The sequence below is a fragment of the Zalophus californianus genome, chromosome 8 (assembly GCF_009762305.2).
Source record: "Zalophus californianus isolate mZalCal1 chromosome 8, mZalCal1.pri.v2, whole genome shotgun sequence".
NCBI lineage: Eukaryota > Metazoa > Chordata > Mammalia > Carnivora > Otariidae > Zalophus > Zalophus californianus.
Genome location: NC_045602.1, coordinates 96,366,503 through 96,387,094, shown reverse-complemented (window position 1 = coordinate 96,387,094; position 20,592 = coordinate 96,366,503). Strand labels below are relative to the sequence as shown.

The 20,592-nt window shown below is 41.4% G+C and overlaps 1 protein-coding gene across 10 annotated transcripts in view; it reads right to left on the bottom strand.

Annotated features, from left to right (window-relative positions):
• The window catches only part of DZANK1 (double zinc ribbon and ankyrin repeat domains 1), a 62,500-nt gene extending 42,034 nt beyond the window's left edge, over nucleotides 1-20,466 (bottom strand). For 8 of the 10 annotated variants that reach the window (XR_003524566.2, XM_027621270.2, XM_027621273.2 and 5 more), the window contains exons 1-6: nucleotides 20,362-20,466; nucleotides 18,201-18,360; nucleotides 13,926-14,079; nucleotides 5,431-5,545; nucleotides 3,954-4,050; nucleotides 3,034-3,158 (exon numbers count right to left, since the gene is read on the bottom strand). Coding sequence is in view for 9 of the 10 variants with exons in the window: in XM_027621270.2 (XP_027477071.2) it covers nucleotides 3,034-3,158; nucleotides 3,954-4,050; nucleotides 5,431-5,545; nucleotides 13,926-14,079; nucleotides 18,201-18,309 (600 nt within the window). In the remaining variant the exon portion in view is untranslated. Of the gene's footprint in view, nucleotides 1-3,033; nucleotides 3,159-3,953; nucleotides 4,051-5,430; nucleotides 5,546-13,925; nucleotides 14,080-18,200; nucleotides 18,361-18,857; nucleotides 19,108-20,361 lie in introns of those variants that run through there. The other 2 variants (XM_027621272.2, XM_027621271.2) reach the window with 2 other exon arrangements.
• Between the last annotated feature and the right edge of the window lie 126 nt (nucleotides 20,467-20,592).

Sequence of the window (20,592 nt, the reverse complement as noted above, 5' to 3'; positions counted from 1 at the left end):
CCAGAATTTATGCTTTAGGCAATGGGGAGCAGTCAGAGGTTTTGAGTTGCTTTTGTGTCAGATCTAACATAGCATAGACAAAGTGGTGGTCTACTGGCCAAATCTGGCCTGCCATTGAGTTTCATTTGGCCCATATATATTGGTCCACACAGCGTTTCAAAATTCAATTTAATTGTTAACATTTAAAATTAGGTTATAACACATAAAGATGCAGGTTTCTGGATTTTCTTGCAAAATCATAAGATGTGGCAATACTGAGTCTGTAGGCCTTCTTGTCCATAACTGACTGGAGCTAAGTAGAGATAACTAACCCATTGAGCTGACTCAGGCATTCCATGTTGCCAGAGAACCCCTGACTCATGCCCTGAAACTAAAGCCCCGTGTCAGCCGTCATTTGTCTTCCACCCAGGTTTTACAACACATTTACTCTGCTGCCTAGCCCCTAATAGCGCCCCCAGGTCAGATGCTTAGTTCAGAGACATCTTGTCTCCCTGGTGGTTGTTGACATGTTGTAATACCCAGCATCATTAATTCTGATGTTTGCCGAAGTATGCTTCAGATGGGATTTAGCTGGAATAATGACAAGAATCTCTTACCAACAGGAATAAAAAGAGTAGAAGATAAACGTTTTGCAGTCATTTTCTGGCCCCCTTGGTTCTCTGATTTCTAGTCAAATTCCCCGAATGTGTCCCCATGTTCCTAGTTTTGGGGTATTCTAAATCTTGGAATCTTTACATATTGTCTCATTCTATCTTTCCTTTTGAAACAACTCAAATAACTAGGTGGGCAAGGTAATCCAAATATTCATACACAAAGAAAATCAATCACTCTTTCTGGACACATTACAGATTATTATGGTCACGTGAGAATGTTTTCCAAAAATAGTTATGATTGCATTTTGTCATATACCATTCATTCTTCAAAATGATATTTTTCTATCTCAAAGCCAGTATTCTTATATACTACACTGGCTACACTGGGGAGCACTGCTTACAGGAGTTGAGTGCTCATTAGTCTATTTGGTAACCAGGGAATCATTCTTCCAGAAGACTGAGAAGGGCAATCTTCTATTGCAGGGATGGTTGTCCTTTTGTTTACTGAGATTTTCAGGAAGGCCTTACTAGGTCAGTGGTCCTCTGGCCTGGGCTTTGTGACCCTCCAGGAAATACAGTCAGTGGGCTCACAGAAGAACCCGGGAGGTCACACTGAGTTACCCTACAGCACTAGAGACTGGAAATGAAGAAAAGGATTTGACTTTGAGATAAGGATAGTTGGTCTTCTAGGCCAGGGATGCTCAGACTGAGCTGATTACCAAAATCTTTCAGGAACTCCATCCCAGGCTTATGGGATCAGATTATCTAAAAGGATTGTAGGAAGGTGTAGCTGGGAGTGCATATATATTTAAAGTTCCCCCAGGTGATTCTGATGTACAACCAGGTGTGAGGGTCATACCTTTTTTATACTTGATGGTAAGTGTGAGCAGCCTTGGGATCAGAGGTACACAAGGAGCAGTTGTGGGTGGCTAGAAAATGTGATTCCAGGTACACTCTATCTAGGGCTCACAATTGGAGGAAGAGAGCAAGGGCTCTTGGGTTGCCCTTAGATGCCAAAAGTCTAGATTGGATTTTATAAACACTGAAAAATCTGAGTGCTCGAATAGTTGTAGTAGGCAACTAGGATAAGAGAATCTTTGTGTTATACAGTAATTAAGTAATTAAGTATTTAGGTTGTAAATCACCTCCAAATCGAATGGGCAAGTCCCTGTCCTTGTCTAATTTGAAGCCCTGGTAACATTTGACATATATGTGTACTTCTCCTTGAAACTCTTTCTTCTTTTGACTTCCATGGCACCACTTTTTTTTTCCTTTGGCTTTCTTCCTTCTTCTCAGGCTCTTCCTCCTCTGTTCAACCTCTAAGTCAAGGATTTTGTCTTGTGCCATCTACTCTTCATCTTCTGTACCCTGTCAGCAAGTAATCTCATTCAGACCCAAGCTTTAAACACCATCTATATATTGAATATTTCTAAATACATATCTGTGGCCCTGACCTCTTCCCTGAGGTTGAACTTGCACATCCAACAGTCTACTTGAGACATCCAGATAGATGTCTAATGAGTCCTTTCATACCTGCTTCTCCCTGATCTTCCCCATCTCAATTAATAGCACCACCATCTCTAGATGTCCAGGCCAGAACCCAGAGTCAACTTTGGCTCCTCCCTGTCTGTTTTCCCATCCATCTGATCCTTCAGCCAAACCTGGTGTCTCTTCCTCCAAAACATATCTGGATTCCCATGCCTCCTACCATCACCACTTCTACAACCTTGGTCCAAGCCACCATCATCTCTCCCCTGGAGCAAAAACCTTCTAAATGATACTCCCCTCCTATTCCTTTACAGCTTAATCTCCATACTGTGGCCGAAGAGAAAAATTTTAAATGCAAATGATATCCTGTCTTACCTTCCAAATAGATTCCCTTTACAACTAGAGGAAAATCCAAACTCCTTGCTATAGGCCTCAAGATCCTAGCATCTGTGATTCTCAACTATGCCTGTCCATCAGGAATCACTTGTGGGTGAATTTTATTTAATTTTTTTAAAGATTTATTATTTTTTTGAGAGAGAGAGCACGCGCATGCGAACGCACATGCACATGAGCTGGGAGGGGAGGGGCACAAGGAGAGGGAGAAGCAGGCTTCCTGCTGAGCAGGGAGCCCAACTCAGGGCCCCATCCCAGGACCGTGGGATCATGACCTGAGCCAAAGGCAGATGCTTAACCGACTGAGCCACCCAGGTGCCCACTATTTTAAAATTTTTGATTGATGACTTAACATGTTTATTATCTGCATGCCCCACTCCCAATAAAATGTAAGCTTCTGAGTACAGGGGACTTTCTTGTCCAACACACTATTCCCAGGACTAAAACAGTGCCTGGCACATGGTGAAAAGGCTAGGAGATATTGACTTAAAAGTATTTCATGGGAAGATTAAGAATATAGGAGGTATTTAGTACCATAAAGATTTTCTTTAGAAGTTACCTGAGACTGGCAGGTGGGTGGTCTAGAACCTGATTCTTCATGGTAAGGTGGGATTTCCAGTGGACTCTCTGAGAAACGAAGATCTTTCCATGTTTTAGAGTCAGTTCTTTCACCTACCTCAAGGTCTACAATTATTTAAAAAAAAAATCATTCTGTGAACATCTGTAATTATATGTGTAATTATGCAAATATGTCTTCATAGGTAGAAACCTTTTTAGGGACCACTGTCATCACATCTTTAACTAGACATAGCAACTATATAAAGAAGCCCCCACTCGGTGAACTAACACTGGGAAAGAAAAAATTAACCTGGAGTGAGAAAATAAAAATCTGCCCTGCTACATTCTATAACATTCCACATCAGGCTGAGAAAATAGATAAATCCAATGGCAAGGTTAGCAGGAAACATTATTTCTCCCAAGGACACACCATAGCTGTAAAATGTCATAACAGCCCCCCACCCTTCTTTGAGTGGCTACTGTTTCCACATTTATTTTTATAGTTTCCAAGGTGAACAAAACCCTGGTTCCCTTTGCAATCCATACCTGATGGTGCCAGTTCACATGCAGCCCTGCTTTGCTTCGAGTCTGTCAAAACTCCGCTCTCATTTAAATTTCACCCAGACTCCACCTGTCCCCCAAGCCCTATAACCTTGTCTTTTCCTTTGTTTGGTGTGATGCCCCACAGTTCTTCTGCAGGGTGGTCTCCCTTGTTGCAACGAGTCAACAAATCTCACTTTGTTGGACTCCTTGATAATCCCTCTTGGTCTTAAGCTGTTATCGAGGACAGCACTAAGATTATAACTTACTTTTCTATTCCAGTGTTTCTTATTCCAACCCTTCTGCAGACAAGAACATAAGCAGTGAACCCATTTGGTGGTTTAGAATATTAAACCTCATCTTCATTCTTCCATGTCATACCTGTAGACTTTCTAAGGTTAACATTCCAATGCTGTTTATTTTCAGCATTCTTATATTTCTTCCATAGTTTTGATCCCACGAATCCATTTTTCAATTCCTAGGAATGAAGAGATCGCATGTCGATCACTTGATCACACCCATTTGCAATGTGAAAATGAAAAGTTGCCAGGTAGAGACAATGTCATAGTGTGCCCTTCTTACTTGAAAGGGTTTACAATAGTTTTTACAAAATGACCTCTGTTTCACCTTACTCTGGAAACACACAGCTTTTATCTGGGCCGCTTGGCTGGTAGCATGTCTGGTTGGTAGGCTCCACCAGGCAAGCAGCAGGCAGCAGGACATGAAGGCAGGATGTTACAGTCATGGGAGTCTGGGGAATAACAAAGGGACCACCAGATCCAGGAGGCAAATAAAAGGTGGGGTCAGACCAAGATAGACTTAACCACACTACCTGCCCATGCACAGTCCTTATAATCTTCTCCATGGACTTTCTTCCCCATGGACTCAGTCCCTTATGCCTGATTCAAGCCTGAGCACCTACTGACCCAAGTTGGCCCAGCCTCTGCTGGATACCCCTGCCCATGGCAGATCACTGTCCTGATCATACTTGAGCCCCACACTATGCCTGTACCCACTGCTCTGGTCCCACAGCCACCTCTGGACTCTGGTCCGTCCTTGGGCTAAAGGGATCCCTTCCCAAACTTCTGGTCATCCCCATCAAGACCTCCATGACTAAGAGTTTTTGGTTGATTGCCTTACCATGAGCTAGCCCATCCTCTGGCCCTCGGATCTGTCTCACTGGTGCTCAAAGCCCAGGGACTGAAGTTTCAAACATCCTTGTAGATAAGTCTAGTTCATCCTCCAAAGAGGCAAGGCTTTGAGCTTTTCAGGGACGAAGATTTCAACACAATGAATGGCTATGGTCACAGAGGGTTTCTACTAGTCTGATGTATCTGTTCAACAAATATACACTCACTGCCCTCTACAGCCTACCTCTGTGCAAGGCAATGAGTATGGCAGACATGCTCTCTGCCACCTTAGAACTTACCCTGCCTGGGGAAGGTAGACGATGAGCAAAGTAATCACATATTCAAAGCCATATAAAACGAGAAGGCCTGAATGCTGGGGGAGCAGTGATAGAACACAGCATACACAGTGTAGTTTGGCTGGAGTAATATACAGAGGAGTCACAGAGCAAAAAAGGATGACTGAAGACAGAAACCGATCACTTTCTTCAATAGCAAGTTCCACTGAAGACAATGGAACATGGGCCATGATGCTGGGGAGGAATTTCTAATGTGCAGGATGGACTGACCAACAGGCAGGAAATCACTTTGCCATGGTGGCTACTGACCTCAATTATAAGAACCTATGAGCACAAGTGACGAAATGAAAGAGAAGATGGGAATCTTCTCTGAGAAAAGAAGGAACCAAGAATGTGGTGACCATCTGAAAGTGTTACAGTTTCATTACTTGCCTGTTTGGAAGAATCTTTGAGAACATTTTCAACATGGTTTTCTGAAGAGACTGTATTTGGTGGCTCATAGCCCACCTGAAACACCTTTGTTACAATGCTACTCTGTCTGCAGTCCCTGAAAATTATTCAAAATAGAAAAAGTGTTACATGAAGCTTCAAAGAAAAGACAGCTATCTTGAATAACCATGCTGCCAGCCACACCACTTGATAAAGAACCAGGCCACTACCACCTTCAACCCCACCACCACCCCACTCTGAGTTTCCTTGGTTGGTTTCCATAAATTACCATTTGGGCCCCTAGTTTGTTTGTTTGTTTTTCTCTTCCCAGGCTTGAAATTCCTGCTCTTATGTTTTAAATTAACCAATGAAGAGCGAGACCAAGAGACCCTAGGCCCCCACCCTCAACCCCAATAAAAGCAGAACCCCAGGCCCATGAACTCTCTCTCTCTCTCTACTGGTGACCTTGTTGTGTGGCCTCAGGTATGCTATGTAATTTCTAAGACCTGTAAGTAATAAACCTTGTCTCTGAGAGTTTCCTGATGGTTCCTGCTGAGGATGTCTTGCAGCCATGCTAAGAACCACAAGGGCCAGTCTAGCCACAACACTGGTTACTGATGGGCTGAGGCCGGCACACGATAGTCTTCATGTGGACATGTTTTCATTTCTCTTGAATAGATATACAGGAGAGGAATTGCTGGGTCATGTGGTATCTCTAACTTTTTAGAAACTGCTAAATTTGTGGTTGTTCCATTTTACATTCCCACCAGCATTATCTGAAGTTTCCAGTTTCTCCACATACGCATAAACATTGATATTGTCAGCCTTTTTTGATCACCTGTACTCTTGATTATGTTCTCTGTAGGCATTTGCTTGTGCTGTGTCCCTAGAGTATGGGGATATGGGCTTGGCTGTTGGAACACAGAATCAAAACAATAGTCGCTTAAACTAGAGAGAATCAACAGGGTATAATCAGCCCAGAGCTGGTACAGAGGTGCCATGGTGACGGGGGCATGGTGTCAAGTTTCAACCTCATTGCTCCATCTCTAGGACCTTGAACTTGTCTTCATGACCCAACATGGCTGGCCACATCCACATTCCAGCCAGTGGGAAGCAGGGACCACCTCTTCCCTTTAAGGGCACAATCCAGAAGTTGCACACATCACTTTCACATACACCTCGCTGGCCACACCTGGTGATATGGCTCTTGACAGTTGCAAGGAGGATTGGGAAATATCTTTGTTTCAGGCAACCATGTGTCCGGCTAAAAATCATGGGCTCTATTATTCTAGAAGAAGGGAAACACAGATACTGGAGGACAGCCACCAGCCTCCAATGGTCATAATGACCATGCGTCAGATTTAATATTTTTAACTCTCATGCCCACTAATTTGTGTTGAAAGCTCACAGCTGGAACACAGGTGATTCTGTGTGAATTCTATTCTGCCCAGGCACTTAATTCTTTTTCCATTTCCATTCTCTTCTTTCTTTTGTGTTCTTTGTCTGCTTTGCTCTTATTGATTTTCATATTGGTCTGTGATACATTTCATGTTTCATTAGCCTTTCTTTTGCAATTTCTCAGATCCCTCACATGTCAGATTTTTAATATTTCTTAAAAATTTTGAAGCTTTAAGTAAATAAGTGTTGCAAAATACTTTAAGTTCTTTGATTAGGTAAATATTTATAAATGCATAAACATCAATTCCAAAACAGTTGAGAAATGTTTAACGTGAAGCAATAAGGAAGTTTCAAGCTACATTTCTAGAAGAAAAAAATGATCAGAAATACACAATTCATCTCAATTGCCACTATCTATCAGTGTGTAATAATATTTAAACTACATGTTCACTGGCTGGAGTGATTTATGGGTAGCTAAACTTTGGGGAAGCACACGTTTTGTTTTCCTTTGTTTTGTTCTTAATTACAAAACCAGTTTTACAGTTACAGGAATCTGGATGCAGATACAGATGATCTTTTAGATGAACTGCTTACTTAACTCATTCATCTCAACATCCATCTCACCTAAATGTTCATCTTTGGTCCCAGGTCTGTCACCCAAGATACAGTTGTCCTCCTAGCTAGCATACTTCCTAGACACCACAAACATCTCTATCCAGGGATCTTTTAAATCCTGGATAATCATGGGGCTCCCTGAAATGTGCGCTTCTAGCCCCACCATCACACTAAGCTGAAGCCTGACTCCCATCCACTTGCTCTACTCCTGGAAGGTACAGGTTGTCTCTCCAACCATATCTGGCCCCTTCCATGGGGACCCAGCCAGGGCTCTCACCCGTGGACTTTGTTCCGTCCATGAGGAGCCCAGAAACTAGCTTCAACTGCCTGCTAAGTAGAAGGATTCCTGATTGTGATATCAAAAAAGGCTTAAGTTTAGGGTTGGAGCTAGAAATCATACTCAGCCCAAATCTCATTTAAACACACATAAATTGGGGTGCCTGGGTGGCTCAGTCAAGCGTCTGCCTTCAGCTCAGGTCATGATCCCAGGGTCCTGGGATCGAGCCCCACATCGGGTTCCCTGCTCTGTGGGAAGCCTGCTTCTCCCTCTCCCATTCTCCCTGCTTGTGTTCCCTCTCTCATTGTGTCTCTCTCTGTCAAATAACTAAATAAATAAATCTTAAAAAAATAAAAATAAAAATAAATAAACATAAAATTTTGCTAGGATTGAAATCAGAGGCCTTAAATATATATCTTTAGGAATAGCAATATAAGGTGCATTCAACATTAAAAAAGTTACTTGTAGCTCTAGCCCCACAATGATCACTATCCTCTCAATAAAACAGCAGAATTACTCGGATGATTGTAAGAATTAAGAAGCTGGATCTATAAGAATTCTGCAACTTGTCCAGGCCAGGTTTTCTCAATCTACTAAGAACTACTGAAATTTTAGGCTAGATAATACTTTGTTGTGGAAGGCTATCCTATGCTTAGATGTTTAGCAACATCCTTGACCTCCCCCCAGCAGATGCTACTAGCACACTCCCACTTCCAGATGTGACAACCAAAAATGTTTCCAGACATGACCAAATGTCCCCTTTAGGGCAAAATTATGCCCACCTGAGAACTTCTGGTTTAGGAACATGAAGGGGTTAAGTAGAACCCACTTACTCATGCAGGCATAGATTTTTCAAATACGAGGCATGCCCTTGAGTTGGGTCACACAACAGCAACCTGTTAGCCCCTTTGTTAAGAATGTGAATAACAACAAACAACAATAACAGCTACTACATGTGCAATGCCAAGTGTATACTAAGTGTATCACCTCGATATTCACAATGGCTGCCAACTAAGTTTTATTAACCTCATTTAATGAATGAGAAAACCGAGAATCAGAACTTAATCAAGTTAATAAGTTCCTCTTATTCAATGAGGAGCAAGAGAACTGGGTTAAAGTCCAGATCTGAAGACCAACAAACTCCATCCTCTGTCCCACACTCCAAACTACCCCTCTCAAAGCAGTGTTCTTCTTGCCTTTGTTGCTGCTATGGAGATGACATCCGGATCTTTCCTCCACACATTATATACTGCATGGGGCTGCAGATGGATGCCCATGAGATGCCCTGGTAACCTGCCTATCAGTTTATTAACCATTGTTGTAAAACTGGTAAGTCCCCCATGAAAGAAAAATTATTGTTCTCAGGGGACTCTGACTCCCCCAGCTACCTACCTTCAGTTTGAGACAACTTTTACCTCAGCCCAGCTCAATTTATCTTGACCACCATATAAGGTAATTGACAGAGAAGGGAGAACCACACAAGTTCACTGTCAAAACACTGTAAAATGGCCAACAGACACATGAAAAAGTGCTCAACAAGGCTCGGCATCAGGGAAATCCAAATCAAAACCTCAATGAGATACCACCTCACACCAGTCAGAATGGCTAAAATTAACAAGTCAGAAAACGACAGATGTTGGCAGGGATGCGGCGAAAGGGGAACCCTCCTACACTGTTGGTGGGAATGCAAGCTGGTGCAACCACTCTGGAAAACAGTATGGAGGTTCCTCAAACAGTTGAAAATAGAGCTACCATACGATCCAGCAATTGCACTACTGGGTATTTACCACAAAGATACAAATGTAGGGATCCGAAGGGGTACGTGCACCCCGATGTTTATAGCAGCAATGTCCACAATAGCCAAACTGTGGAAAGAGCCAAGATGTCCATCAACAGATGAATGGATAAAGAAGATGTGGTATACATACACAATGAAATATTATGTAGCCATCAAAAGGAATGAGATCTTGCCATTTGCAACGATGTGGATGGAACTGGAGGGTGTTATGCTGAGTGAAATAAGTCAATCAGAGAAAGACAGGTATCATATGACCTCACTGATATGAGGAATTCTTAATCTCAGGAAACAAACTGAGTGTTGCTGGAGTGGTGGGGGGTGGGAGGGATGGGGTGGCTGGGTGATAGACATTGGGGAGGGTACGTGCTATGGTGAGCGCTGTGAATTGTGCAAGACTGTTGAATCACAGATCTGTACTTCTGAAACAAATAATGCAACATATGTTAAGAAAAAAGAAAAAGAAGAAGATAGCAGGAGGGGAAGAATGAAGGGGAGTAAGTCAGAGGGGGAGACGAACCATGAGAGACAATGGACTCTGAAAAACAAACTGAGAGTTCTAGAGGGGAGGAGGGTGGGGGGATGGGTTAGCCTGGTGATGGGTATTAAAGAGGGCACGTTCTGCGTGGAGCACTGGGTGTTATGCACAAACAATGAATCATGGAACACTACGTCAAAAACTAATGATGTAATATATGGTGATTAACATAACAATAAAAAACACTATAAAATGATATCAAAGATAGGAAGTTCCTGACCATAAAGGTAGCTTTTAAAGAAACAAGACAGATGTCAGAAAGTTTACAGATCCTGGACTGGACCATTAATATGGACCATCAAAACCCAACACCTGGGGTGCATGGGTGTCTCAGTCGGTTAAATGTCTGACTCTTAATTCTCAGCTCAAGTTTTGACCTCAGGGTTGTGAGTTCAAACCCCGCATTGGGCTCCATGCTGGGCGTGGAGCCTAATTAAACAAAACAAGGTAAAACAAAACAACCCCGACACCCATTCCTGCTTGCTGAAATGTTCCCAAGTTCCCCAGTTCCCAAGTTCCCCACCCATCCCGTTCATCTGTGTTCTTTACTGACCATGCTCTGACGTGAAAATTCATGTATATGTATTTGGACCCATGAAAGCGCACATATGACAGTGTCCTTATTCCTTTTCTTTCATTCCAGAATATCAAACTTTAATAAAAACATATTTCAAAAAAGGTGGTATTGGTCAAATCTCTCTAAATGGAAACATCTTTTTTTTCCCCCATTAATGTGTCAGTTACCACCCTTGGTTGCATATTGGAATCATTAAGAAACTTTAAAAATACTGATGCCTGTGTCCCACCCCAAGACACTGTTATTTAGTTGGTCTGGAGTGTATGACCTGGCCCTGGAGATTCTGCAAAGCTCCCTCGGTGATTCTGATAGGAACCTCTGGTAGATTGTCATAATCACAGTCCCTGAGGTATTATGTCTTTTATCTATCTGCACGCCCTGGTGCCCTTGTGCCCTTGCAGAATCCCCTCACACATTGACTTTGGGTGTTGCCATGTGACTTGCTTTGGCCAGTGAAACATTAACAAATATGACACAAGCAGGGACTAGAAAAACATCTGCATATCCGGGCTTGCTATTTTTCTTACAGCTTTTGGAACTGAATGAAAAAACTCAGGTGACTTGGGTGGAGACTCAAGGCTCAGCCAACCACCAGCACCAACCACCAGAAATGTGACTCAGGTTTTTTAGACTCTCCAGCTCAAGGTGAGCCAAAAAAATAACTGCAGCCAGGTCAGGGACCTCAGGAAAGACCAGGAGAACAAGTACCCGGCTGAATGCACACCAAAATGCTGACAGGATAATGAGCAAATAAATGATTGTTCTTTTAAGACATTAAATGTCAGGGTTGTTGGTTATACAGCAATAGTCAACTGATTCAGCAGCCAAGGTTGAGAAGCACTGGTTACATAATAAGTTTGGAGATTCTTTATTATTTGTATTTATTTATCACAAAAGCAAAGCTCACTGTTAAATTTTGGAAGCTACAAAAATTATCAACACAAACAACACAAACCATGACTAAATCACCAGAGGCAATGAACGTTGAAGTTGGGCTTGTTTTGTTTTCAAATGGCTTAATCATAAGAAGCAAACTAAAATCAGAGAGGGAGACAAACCGTGAGAGATTCTTAATCGTGGAAAACAAACTGAGGGTTGCTGGAGGGGAGGGGGGTGGGGGATGGTAACTGGGTGATGGGCATTAAGGAGGGCACACAATGTAATGAGCACTGAGTATTATATAAGACTGATGAATCACTGAGCTCTATCTCTGACACTAATAATACATTATATGTTAATTAATTGAATTTAAATTAAAAAAAATTTAAAAAGGAAAGCTTACAATAGAGAAGAATTACACATGAGTACCTTTTGCAAACTGAGCTGGGACGGAAAGAGACTGGGGGGCTGCCCCTCAACCTGACCCCTTTGAAACAAAGACATCCATAATGTCCCTGGCCATCTGGCTCAGGGAAGGGAGAGAGGGCTGGTTCCGTGCAATGAGCACTCCTTGCCCACCACTCACTCACTCCTGGTCGCCTCTGGTCAGTGCCCTTCTTCAGTTCTGTCCTGACACATCTTTAAGATTTTATTTATTTATTTATTTATTTAACAGAGGGGGAGAGAGAGAGAGAGAGCGCACAAGCAGGGGGAGCGGCAGGCAGAGAGAGAGGGAGAAGCAGGCTCCCCGCCAAGCAAGGAGCCCGACACGGCTCAACTCCAGGACCCTGCGATCATGACCTGAGCCTAAGGCTGATGCTTAACCGACTGAGCCACCCAGGCACCCCTGTCCCAACACATTTTTAAACAATGTCAAAATACTATAGTGCACTCATATATCCTAACTTGTTTTCACTTGTATCATATTTTCCCGAATCACTCAAAACTTCGTGACCATAATTTTTCCTCTTAACATGTTAGTGGCCTTTAATTGTTAACACTATCATTTCAAAGCCTTTTCTCCTCATTAAGAAATTAATTACCGTAAGTACCTAGAAAAAGGCTTGAATAAAGCAGTATAATTTCCAAAAGAAAATTTATTGCACTTAAATACGTTTGTCACAAATATATACAAGCACAAATCTTTCTGTCTTGAAGACCCCAAAACATTTTTGTATAAGTACTTTCCCTGAGCTGAGCATACCTGAACTACTAACAGTGCTTTCAGAACAGACACTAAGTGGGCACAGAGCAAGATGGTGAGAGGCATAAAGAAGGACCTTATTTTAGACTCTTTTGAAAGCTGTATTAACTCCTCTGAATTACATAGTTAGTAATTATTACTTCATCTTACTACTACCTGCAAGTTATAAAAGGGCCTGCCTTACAGCCTTAGGCACTAAAGTATTTTGCTTGTTAATTTCTAATAATTGAGATGACTTGTTTTGACAGAAGTGGTTTGGCAAGTGAAAAAAATCAATTTTTTCCAATCTTTAATAAGGAATAATAATGTGTATGAGGATTTTTGTTTGTTTCATTTTTATTTTCTTCTTTTTTAAAACTTTCAAATGCCAAAGCTGTCATCTGTGTAGTTTGTAGTTCTCCTCAAAAGCCATGCAGTAGTTCAGCCACCAGGGGGAGCCTGGAAGACTTTTTTTTTTTTTTTTTTAAGTACCTGCTCAAAGCCTGTTATTGGTTTGGGGCTTTAAGGTGTTCCAAAAATGTGGCTAAACCTGTCTTGCTGTGCAGAATAATTCCCCTATCACGGACACACAGACGTGCAAAGCACTTGGGTTTTTTTCTCTACAACACACGGTTTCCAAATTAAGTGGTGTTTCTATATTTGAAAACTATATGGTGGCTAACTGAACATAATAAAAAAAATAATAATTTTGAAAAAAAAGAGTCTCTGAAAATTGGAAAAAGTCATTGAGAAGAAAAGAAAGGACAAAGAAACGAATAAAGGAGCTAATGTCCAACAAATTAAATTGACAGTAGCCATGAAGACCATTTAAGTCAATACAAAATACAATAGAGAATGATGGTGGTGGTTGTAGGTCATGTCCTGTGGAATAAAAGGACCATCCACTAAAACCAGTATTTTCTTCACAGCCAGATGAATCACTTCAAAGGTCCCAAACCCTAAAAAGGCTCTTCCTTCCCCAAATCCCAATGTGGAAGTGAAAAGAAAAAGTCTTAATATATATTACACCTCATCAAGCTGCACTCTGGTGATTTGTGCACTTTACAGTATACCCTGGAAAAAGACAAAACCCAAAAGTTACAGATATGTTGAAATTAAAATAACTTTGCCTTTAGTGCCCTTCTAATACAGCACTTGTTCTCACAGGAAGAAATAAAATTAAAATGTAATGTCATTATATTACCAATTATTTTCATCACCATGCTTTTAACTTACTTAGAGACTGCAACAGCTTTAACTTGTATTTTTCCATCAGGCAGAGTAATAGGCTTCGTATACTTAAATGTATTATTTTCACCATAACCAATTCTCTTTAGAAATTCAGGTTTGCTGCCATCCAGGGTATAATATATGTTGACATCCGGGGTGTCTGAAAAAAACCAAAACAGGGTAAGTGTAATTAACACTAAAGTAGCACAGTCTCTGTGGGTCAGTTAATTAATGAGACTTTTTATACATCATAGGAATGAATAACAATAACTAGCAATAAGTGAGTTCTTTCTCTGTGCCAGGCACTGTGCCTTGTATGAATTAGCTCAACGCATGTGTACAACCCTATGTGAAAGGTCCCATTTTATACCCACTTTATAGATGAGGAAACTGAGTCCCAGAGGGGTTAAGGAGGTTGCTTGATAGCAGCAGAGTTGTGGTTTCACTTTGGCTATGGATCCAGAGCCCATGCTCTTGAACCACTATGCTATTGTGTGGCTCCAATAACGCACCGAGGCAAATAGAGCAAGGCTCAGTTTTAAGAATACAACACTCATTTAGAAAGCAGAAGCTAAATTTTTATTTATTTTTTTTAAAGATTTTATTTATTTATTTATTTGTCAGAGAGAGAGAGCGCGCACACACAAGCAGGGGGAGAAGCAGAGGGAGAGGGAGAAGCAGACTCCCCACTGAGCAGGGAGCCTGATGCGGAACTTGATCCCAAGATCCTGGGATCATGACCTGAGCCGAAGGCAGATGCTTAACCGACTGAGCCACTCAGGCATCCCTAATTTGTTATTTTTTGAGCATTGTTTCAGAAATGCTATTACTGGGGCGCTTGGGTGTCTCAGTCGGTTAAGCCTCCAACTTTTGATCTTGGCTTAGGTCTTGATCTCAGGGTCGTGAGTTCAGCCTACTTAAAAAAATGCTTTTTAAAAAGAAATGCTTTTAAGGGGCACCTGGGTGGCTCTGTCGTTAAGTGTCTGCCTTTGGCTCAGGTCATGATCCCAGGGTCCTGGGATCGAGCCCCGCATCGGGCTCCCTGCTCTGCGGGAAGCCTGCTTCTCCCTCTCCCACTCCCCCTGCTTGTGTTCTCTCTCTCTCTGTCAAATAAATAAATAAAATCTTTTAAAAAAAAAGGTCAAAAAAGTTTGCTTAGAGAGGAGATCTTAAAAGTTCTTATCACAAGAAAAAAAACTGTTGGTGATAGATCGTAACTACATTAATTGTGGGGGTGACTTTGCAGTATATATAAATATCAAATCATTACATTGTGTACATGAAACTAACATAAAGTTATACATTAATTATATCTCAATTTTTTAAAAAAGTCAGAAAAGGATATACAATTAAAACCCTCTCCCACCCCTGACATCCATCAGATGGCCAAAGGCAATCAATGGTGTCTTGAGTATCCGTCCAAAAATATTTAACATCCATACAAGCATGTATATATTCTTATTTTCCCCTCTTTTTTAATACAAATGGTGACATAACATATCCTGTTCCACACACCTCTTTTTTCATTGAACAATATTATCTTGGACAGTTTTCTATACTGGTGTACAGGGTGTCCTCACTCTTTGTTACGTCTGTATTGGGTGCTGTCCTTATACAAATGAACCAATATTTAACCAATTCCCTACAGGTGAATATTTAGGCTCTTTTTCTTTTCCTTTCTTTTCTTTTCTTTTGCCATCATAAGCACTGCAATGAATATCTTTGCAAGAAGTTCTTTTAATATCTGTAAAATGTGTAGAACCAGTACTGCTCAGACAAAAGATATTTTAACAATATGGTCAAACTTCCCTTCACGGACACTGAAACAATTTACATTGTTACCAGCAATGCATGAAAGTGCCTGTTCCCCCACACTCACCCCTATAGTGTGGTATTAATTTTTCTTTTATTTTTGCCATCTGCTAGGTGTAAAAAAAAAAAAAAACTCAGAGTTTTAGCTCACATTGCTTACATTTTTGAGTAAGATTCATTCACTCATTCAACAAATATTTATCAAGTACCTATTCTGTGCCAGACACTGTTCTAGGCACTGGGGAATACACCAGTGACCAAAGACTCGATTCTCAGGGAGCCTCTATTTTAGGAAGGACCCACAAACAGTAAACAAAACAAACAAACAGGTATATACATGCTATCAAGTGGTAATTAAATGTCATGGAGTAAATAAAGCAGGGGATAAGGTCTGCTCAGCTAGTAGGTAAAGGGATGGGTAGATGTATATTCCCCTATGTTTAAAATACATTTATATTTCCTTTCCTATAAAATGTCCTTTCACATCTTTTGCCCACATTTCTATTGGGTTACTATTATTTTTGGTACCGAATTTAGAACCTATTTATTTATTTATTTAAAAGATTTTATTTATTTATTTGAGAGTGCAAGTGCACACAAGTGGAGGTAGGGGCAGAGGGCGAGGAGAAGCAGACTCCCTGCTGAGCATGGAGCCCCACCCTGGGCTCAATCCCAGACACCAACTGAGCCACCCAGGTGCCCGGAACCTCTTTATTTATTAAACATTTTATTTTTTATTTTATTTTTTTTAAAGACTTTATTTATTTATTTGACAGAGAGATAGAGAGCACAAGTAGGCAGAGAGGCAGGCAGAGGGAGAGGGAGAAGCAGGCTCCCTGCCAAGCAGGGAGCCCAATGCGAGACTCGATCGCAGGACCCTGGGATCATGACCTGAGCCGAAGGCAGCCACTTAACCGACTGAGTCACCCAGGCGCCCCTATTTATTAAACATTTTAAATATTAGGGAATTTGGATACTCTTTAATATCATCATTTGTCAATAATAATCCACCTTCTTCCAAAAGTTTTGGGCATATTCATTAAAATTTGTATTCTGGTTTGAGAATTTTTAAAAAAATAATACTAGCTTTTAAGATAAAGGGAGATACAGTATATTACACAATATTCTTAGCTGGAATTTGTCTAGGAAGCACAGGGGTCACCAGAAATATAGATAAATAGATGATTTTACACATTAACTATCAAAATATATAATTGGGGGGCGCCTGGGTGGCTCAGTGGTTAAGTGTCTGCCTTCGGCTCAGGTCTGATCCCAGGGTTGTGGGATCGAGTCCCACATCGGGCTCCCTGCTTAGCGGGGAGCCTGCTTCTCCCTCTCCCTCTGCTGCTCTCCCTGCTTGTGCTCTCTCGCTCTGTCAAATAAATAAATAAAATCTTTAAAAATATATATATATAATTGGAATTTCAAAGTTTTTAAAATTTTTTTTTAAAGATTTTATTTATTTATTTGACAGAGAGAGACACAGTGAGAGCGGGAACACAAGCAGGGGGAGTGGGAGAGGGAGAAGCAGGCTTCCCGCAGAGCAGAGAGCCCGATGCGGGACTTGATCCCAGGATCCTGAGATCATGACCTGAGCTGAAGGCAGATGTTTAACGACTGAGCCACCTAGGTGCCCCTCAAAGTCTTTTTAAACAAGTATTTGTTAGAATGTTTTATCTATAAAACTTTCCTGGGGCACCTAGCTGGCTCAGTCAGTAGAGCACGCGGCTCTTGATCTCAGGGTCATGAGTTCAAGCCCCACACTGGGCACAGAGATTAAGGAAAAAAAAAAAAAAGCTTTCTCTTCTCTTTATGTTAATTATATATATATACACGTGTATATATGTGTATATATATATATATATATATATATAAATTCCTGTCATTACCTGGAAATGTATTCACTGCTTTCTTTCTTTAATAATAGTTAAGATTTATTTTGGCATTACTATGTACCAGATGCTGTGTACCGCACATAACATGTCAACTCCTTTAATTCTCACAGTGGCTCTAAATGGCAGACATTATTCTCACTGACAGTGAAAAAACTGAGACTCAGAAAGGCTAAGTAATGTATCACAAGAAGTTGTTGAAAGCAGGATTTAATCTCCAGCATGTCTGACTGGAAAGCCTGTGTTAGTAGGTCAAATTACTCTCCCACCAAAATAACAAGAATCCTGGGATAGCGCAGGGAAGAACCGGGACATCTTACCTTGGCTAATGTGAGTCAAGGCATTGCTGCAACTGTCTACTCTTACAAATGAAAAGTTGGTCAGAGCCAACCGCTTTAATCCAAATATACACCACTCTATAAACCACCAAGTACAACAGTTTCAAATTTTGGAACTTTTACAAAATTCCCGAGGTCCTAATTATAGAAAACATGCGAAGTGATAAATCAACAACCCGATGAACATTAAGAGTATGGCAATGTTATTTTACATGCTTTCAAGTACATTTGATTCTTACCAGATTTCATTTCCAAAAGTGTATTGTTATCAATTTCATGGTTGGCTTTTCCGGGGGGAGGCACTCGCAATGGTATGATCTGAGGAACACACACTGAGCCTGCAGTCATTTTCCCTCCTTACATTAAAAAAAGTGGATGAAAATAAATTCCAATGGGCACCTTTTTGAACACAAAAGTTGAAGAGAAGCACTTTGTTTAAATACAGCAAACCTAGTAAAAACTAAGAGAATGCCACCAAAAACATTTTTAATTCAAATAATTATTATTTCAGCTGCATTTTTGCTGTTGAGATCTTGTGTGGGATTTTGATTATCTAAATACTTACCTCACATCTGGGAAAAGAGCATGAACAAATGGGATGGGGAAATGACATTATTTTAAATGAACAAATTAGATGAATACAATAGTCCCCCCACCTTATCCGTGGGGGAAATGTTCAAGACCCCCAGTGGATGCCTGAAACTATAGATAGTGCCAAACCCTATATGTACTGTTTTTTCCTATACATATATACCTATGATAAAGTTTAATTTATAAATTAGGCCCTGTAAAAGATTAACAACAGCAATAATATATAGAACAATTACAATGGCATACTATAATAAAAGTTATGCAAATGTGGTCTCTCTCAAAATATCTTATTGTACTGTACTCACCCTTCTTGTGATGAAGGGAGATGATCAAATGCCTACATGATGGGATGAAGTGAGGCGAATGATCTAGTTACTGTGATGTGGCATTAGGCTACCACTGACCTTCTGACATCAGAAAGAGGATCATCTGCTTCTAGGCCCCAGTTGACTGCAGGTGAGAGAAACTATGGAAAGCAAAACTGCAGATAAGGGGAGACTAGTGTACATCAGAACAGAGACCATCAGTCCTGATCTGATCTGAGCTTCCCCTAAATCATTATCACCTTTTCCTGCCTCTTGTTAACATGCCACCTCTCTTGGCTTCAGGGCAAGTCATCACCCAAGAGGAACAGAAGTAACTCTGCATGTGGCATGAAATGTTAATTTAGAGCCAGCTCCCTTGGGAAAGCTCCAGGTTCAAGGCCCTGCTGTTGTCGCCAAGTCGTTCTTGCATTTGAAAGCTGCAAAGAGTACCATGCCTCAGCTGAAAGAAAGTTGGCACTGATTTAAACAGTGAGCAACAAGCAAAAAGTCTCCCACTCTCTCTCCTGCATTTATAAATAATTAAGTATAAGTATGGAGGCCTTACTGATCTTTTTTGGTAGGATGGAGTATAATTCTTAATCCATAAAGGATAAAGGGGGGGAAGGAACACCTTAATTCAACAACGATTCACATCTCTATGCAGCCTTTTCAAATTTTAACGATTATGGATACATATGTTTCACTCAGTTATAATCTATATGTTCATTCAGTTTTTATAGTGTACTTCTTGCACCCTCACTTGTTTATTTACAATTTTCCACATACTTATATAATCTTATTTATTAATTTGTGGTTGGGCATTTAGGCTATTACTAGTTTCTTTTTAGTTTTGGTTGGTGCAATTCTAAATAATGCTGCTCTGACCAACTTCTGGTTTGAATTTTGCCACAGACTACATTCCCTAAAGTTGGATAACTAAGTTTAAGAAGTGAATTTAATGCCTGGTTGGATAGTTCCAGGTCAGAGGCTAAGAATTTAAATTGCAGATTCTGATTTTAGCGTAATAGCCTGTACAGAAGGATGGCTGGACTCGGGGAAGGGAGAGGGAGGGAAGAAAGAAGTGCTGTTACTCATTTTTCCACTTAAGTAAGAGGCAGTTAAAATTAAAACAGTTGAAAAATTAGTCCAAAAAACAAAAAATAGGAGAGTAATATGCGCCGCAATTTGGAGCTACCCTTGGGAGGCTGGGGCGGCCAGTGGGCCCCAAGCAAAGAGGATCAAGAAGTAGACAGACATGCTAGGCCTAAATGACAGTCTGGGATCAATAGCACCCGTAACCCCTCAACTCCTTCCATCAATACCGCCCCCTCGCCGCCCGGATCCGGAACCTCATCAGGTCCCTGTCCCCGTCCATCAGGGGCAAATAGAGACGCCCGCTTCCTTTCGGCTGGAGCGAGGGAGGCCCTTCTCCTCCGGCCACCGGGACCTGTATTGGGGCCCCGAGGTACCGCCACGGTCCCCAGTCAGGAAGCCCACCTCTCACCTCCTCTTGCCCTCTCCTCGGCCGCCTCTTGGGTTTCCACAGACGCTGCGAGTCGGGCCCCGCCCACGAGAGTCGAGCAGGTGATTGGCGGAAACTGCCTTCCTAGCAACCAGCTCCGCCCCTGCCGCTAGGCCCGGAGACTGGTACCGGCCTCGAGCGCCTTTCCTAAGGCTTCACGGCAGGCCTCTGAGAATATGCCTTCACCGACATTGGGTGCTCGGAGGTGGCGTC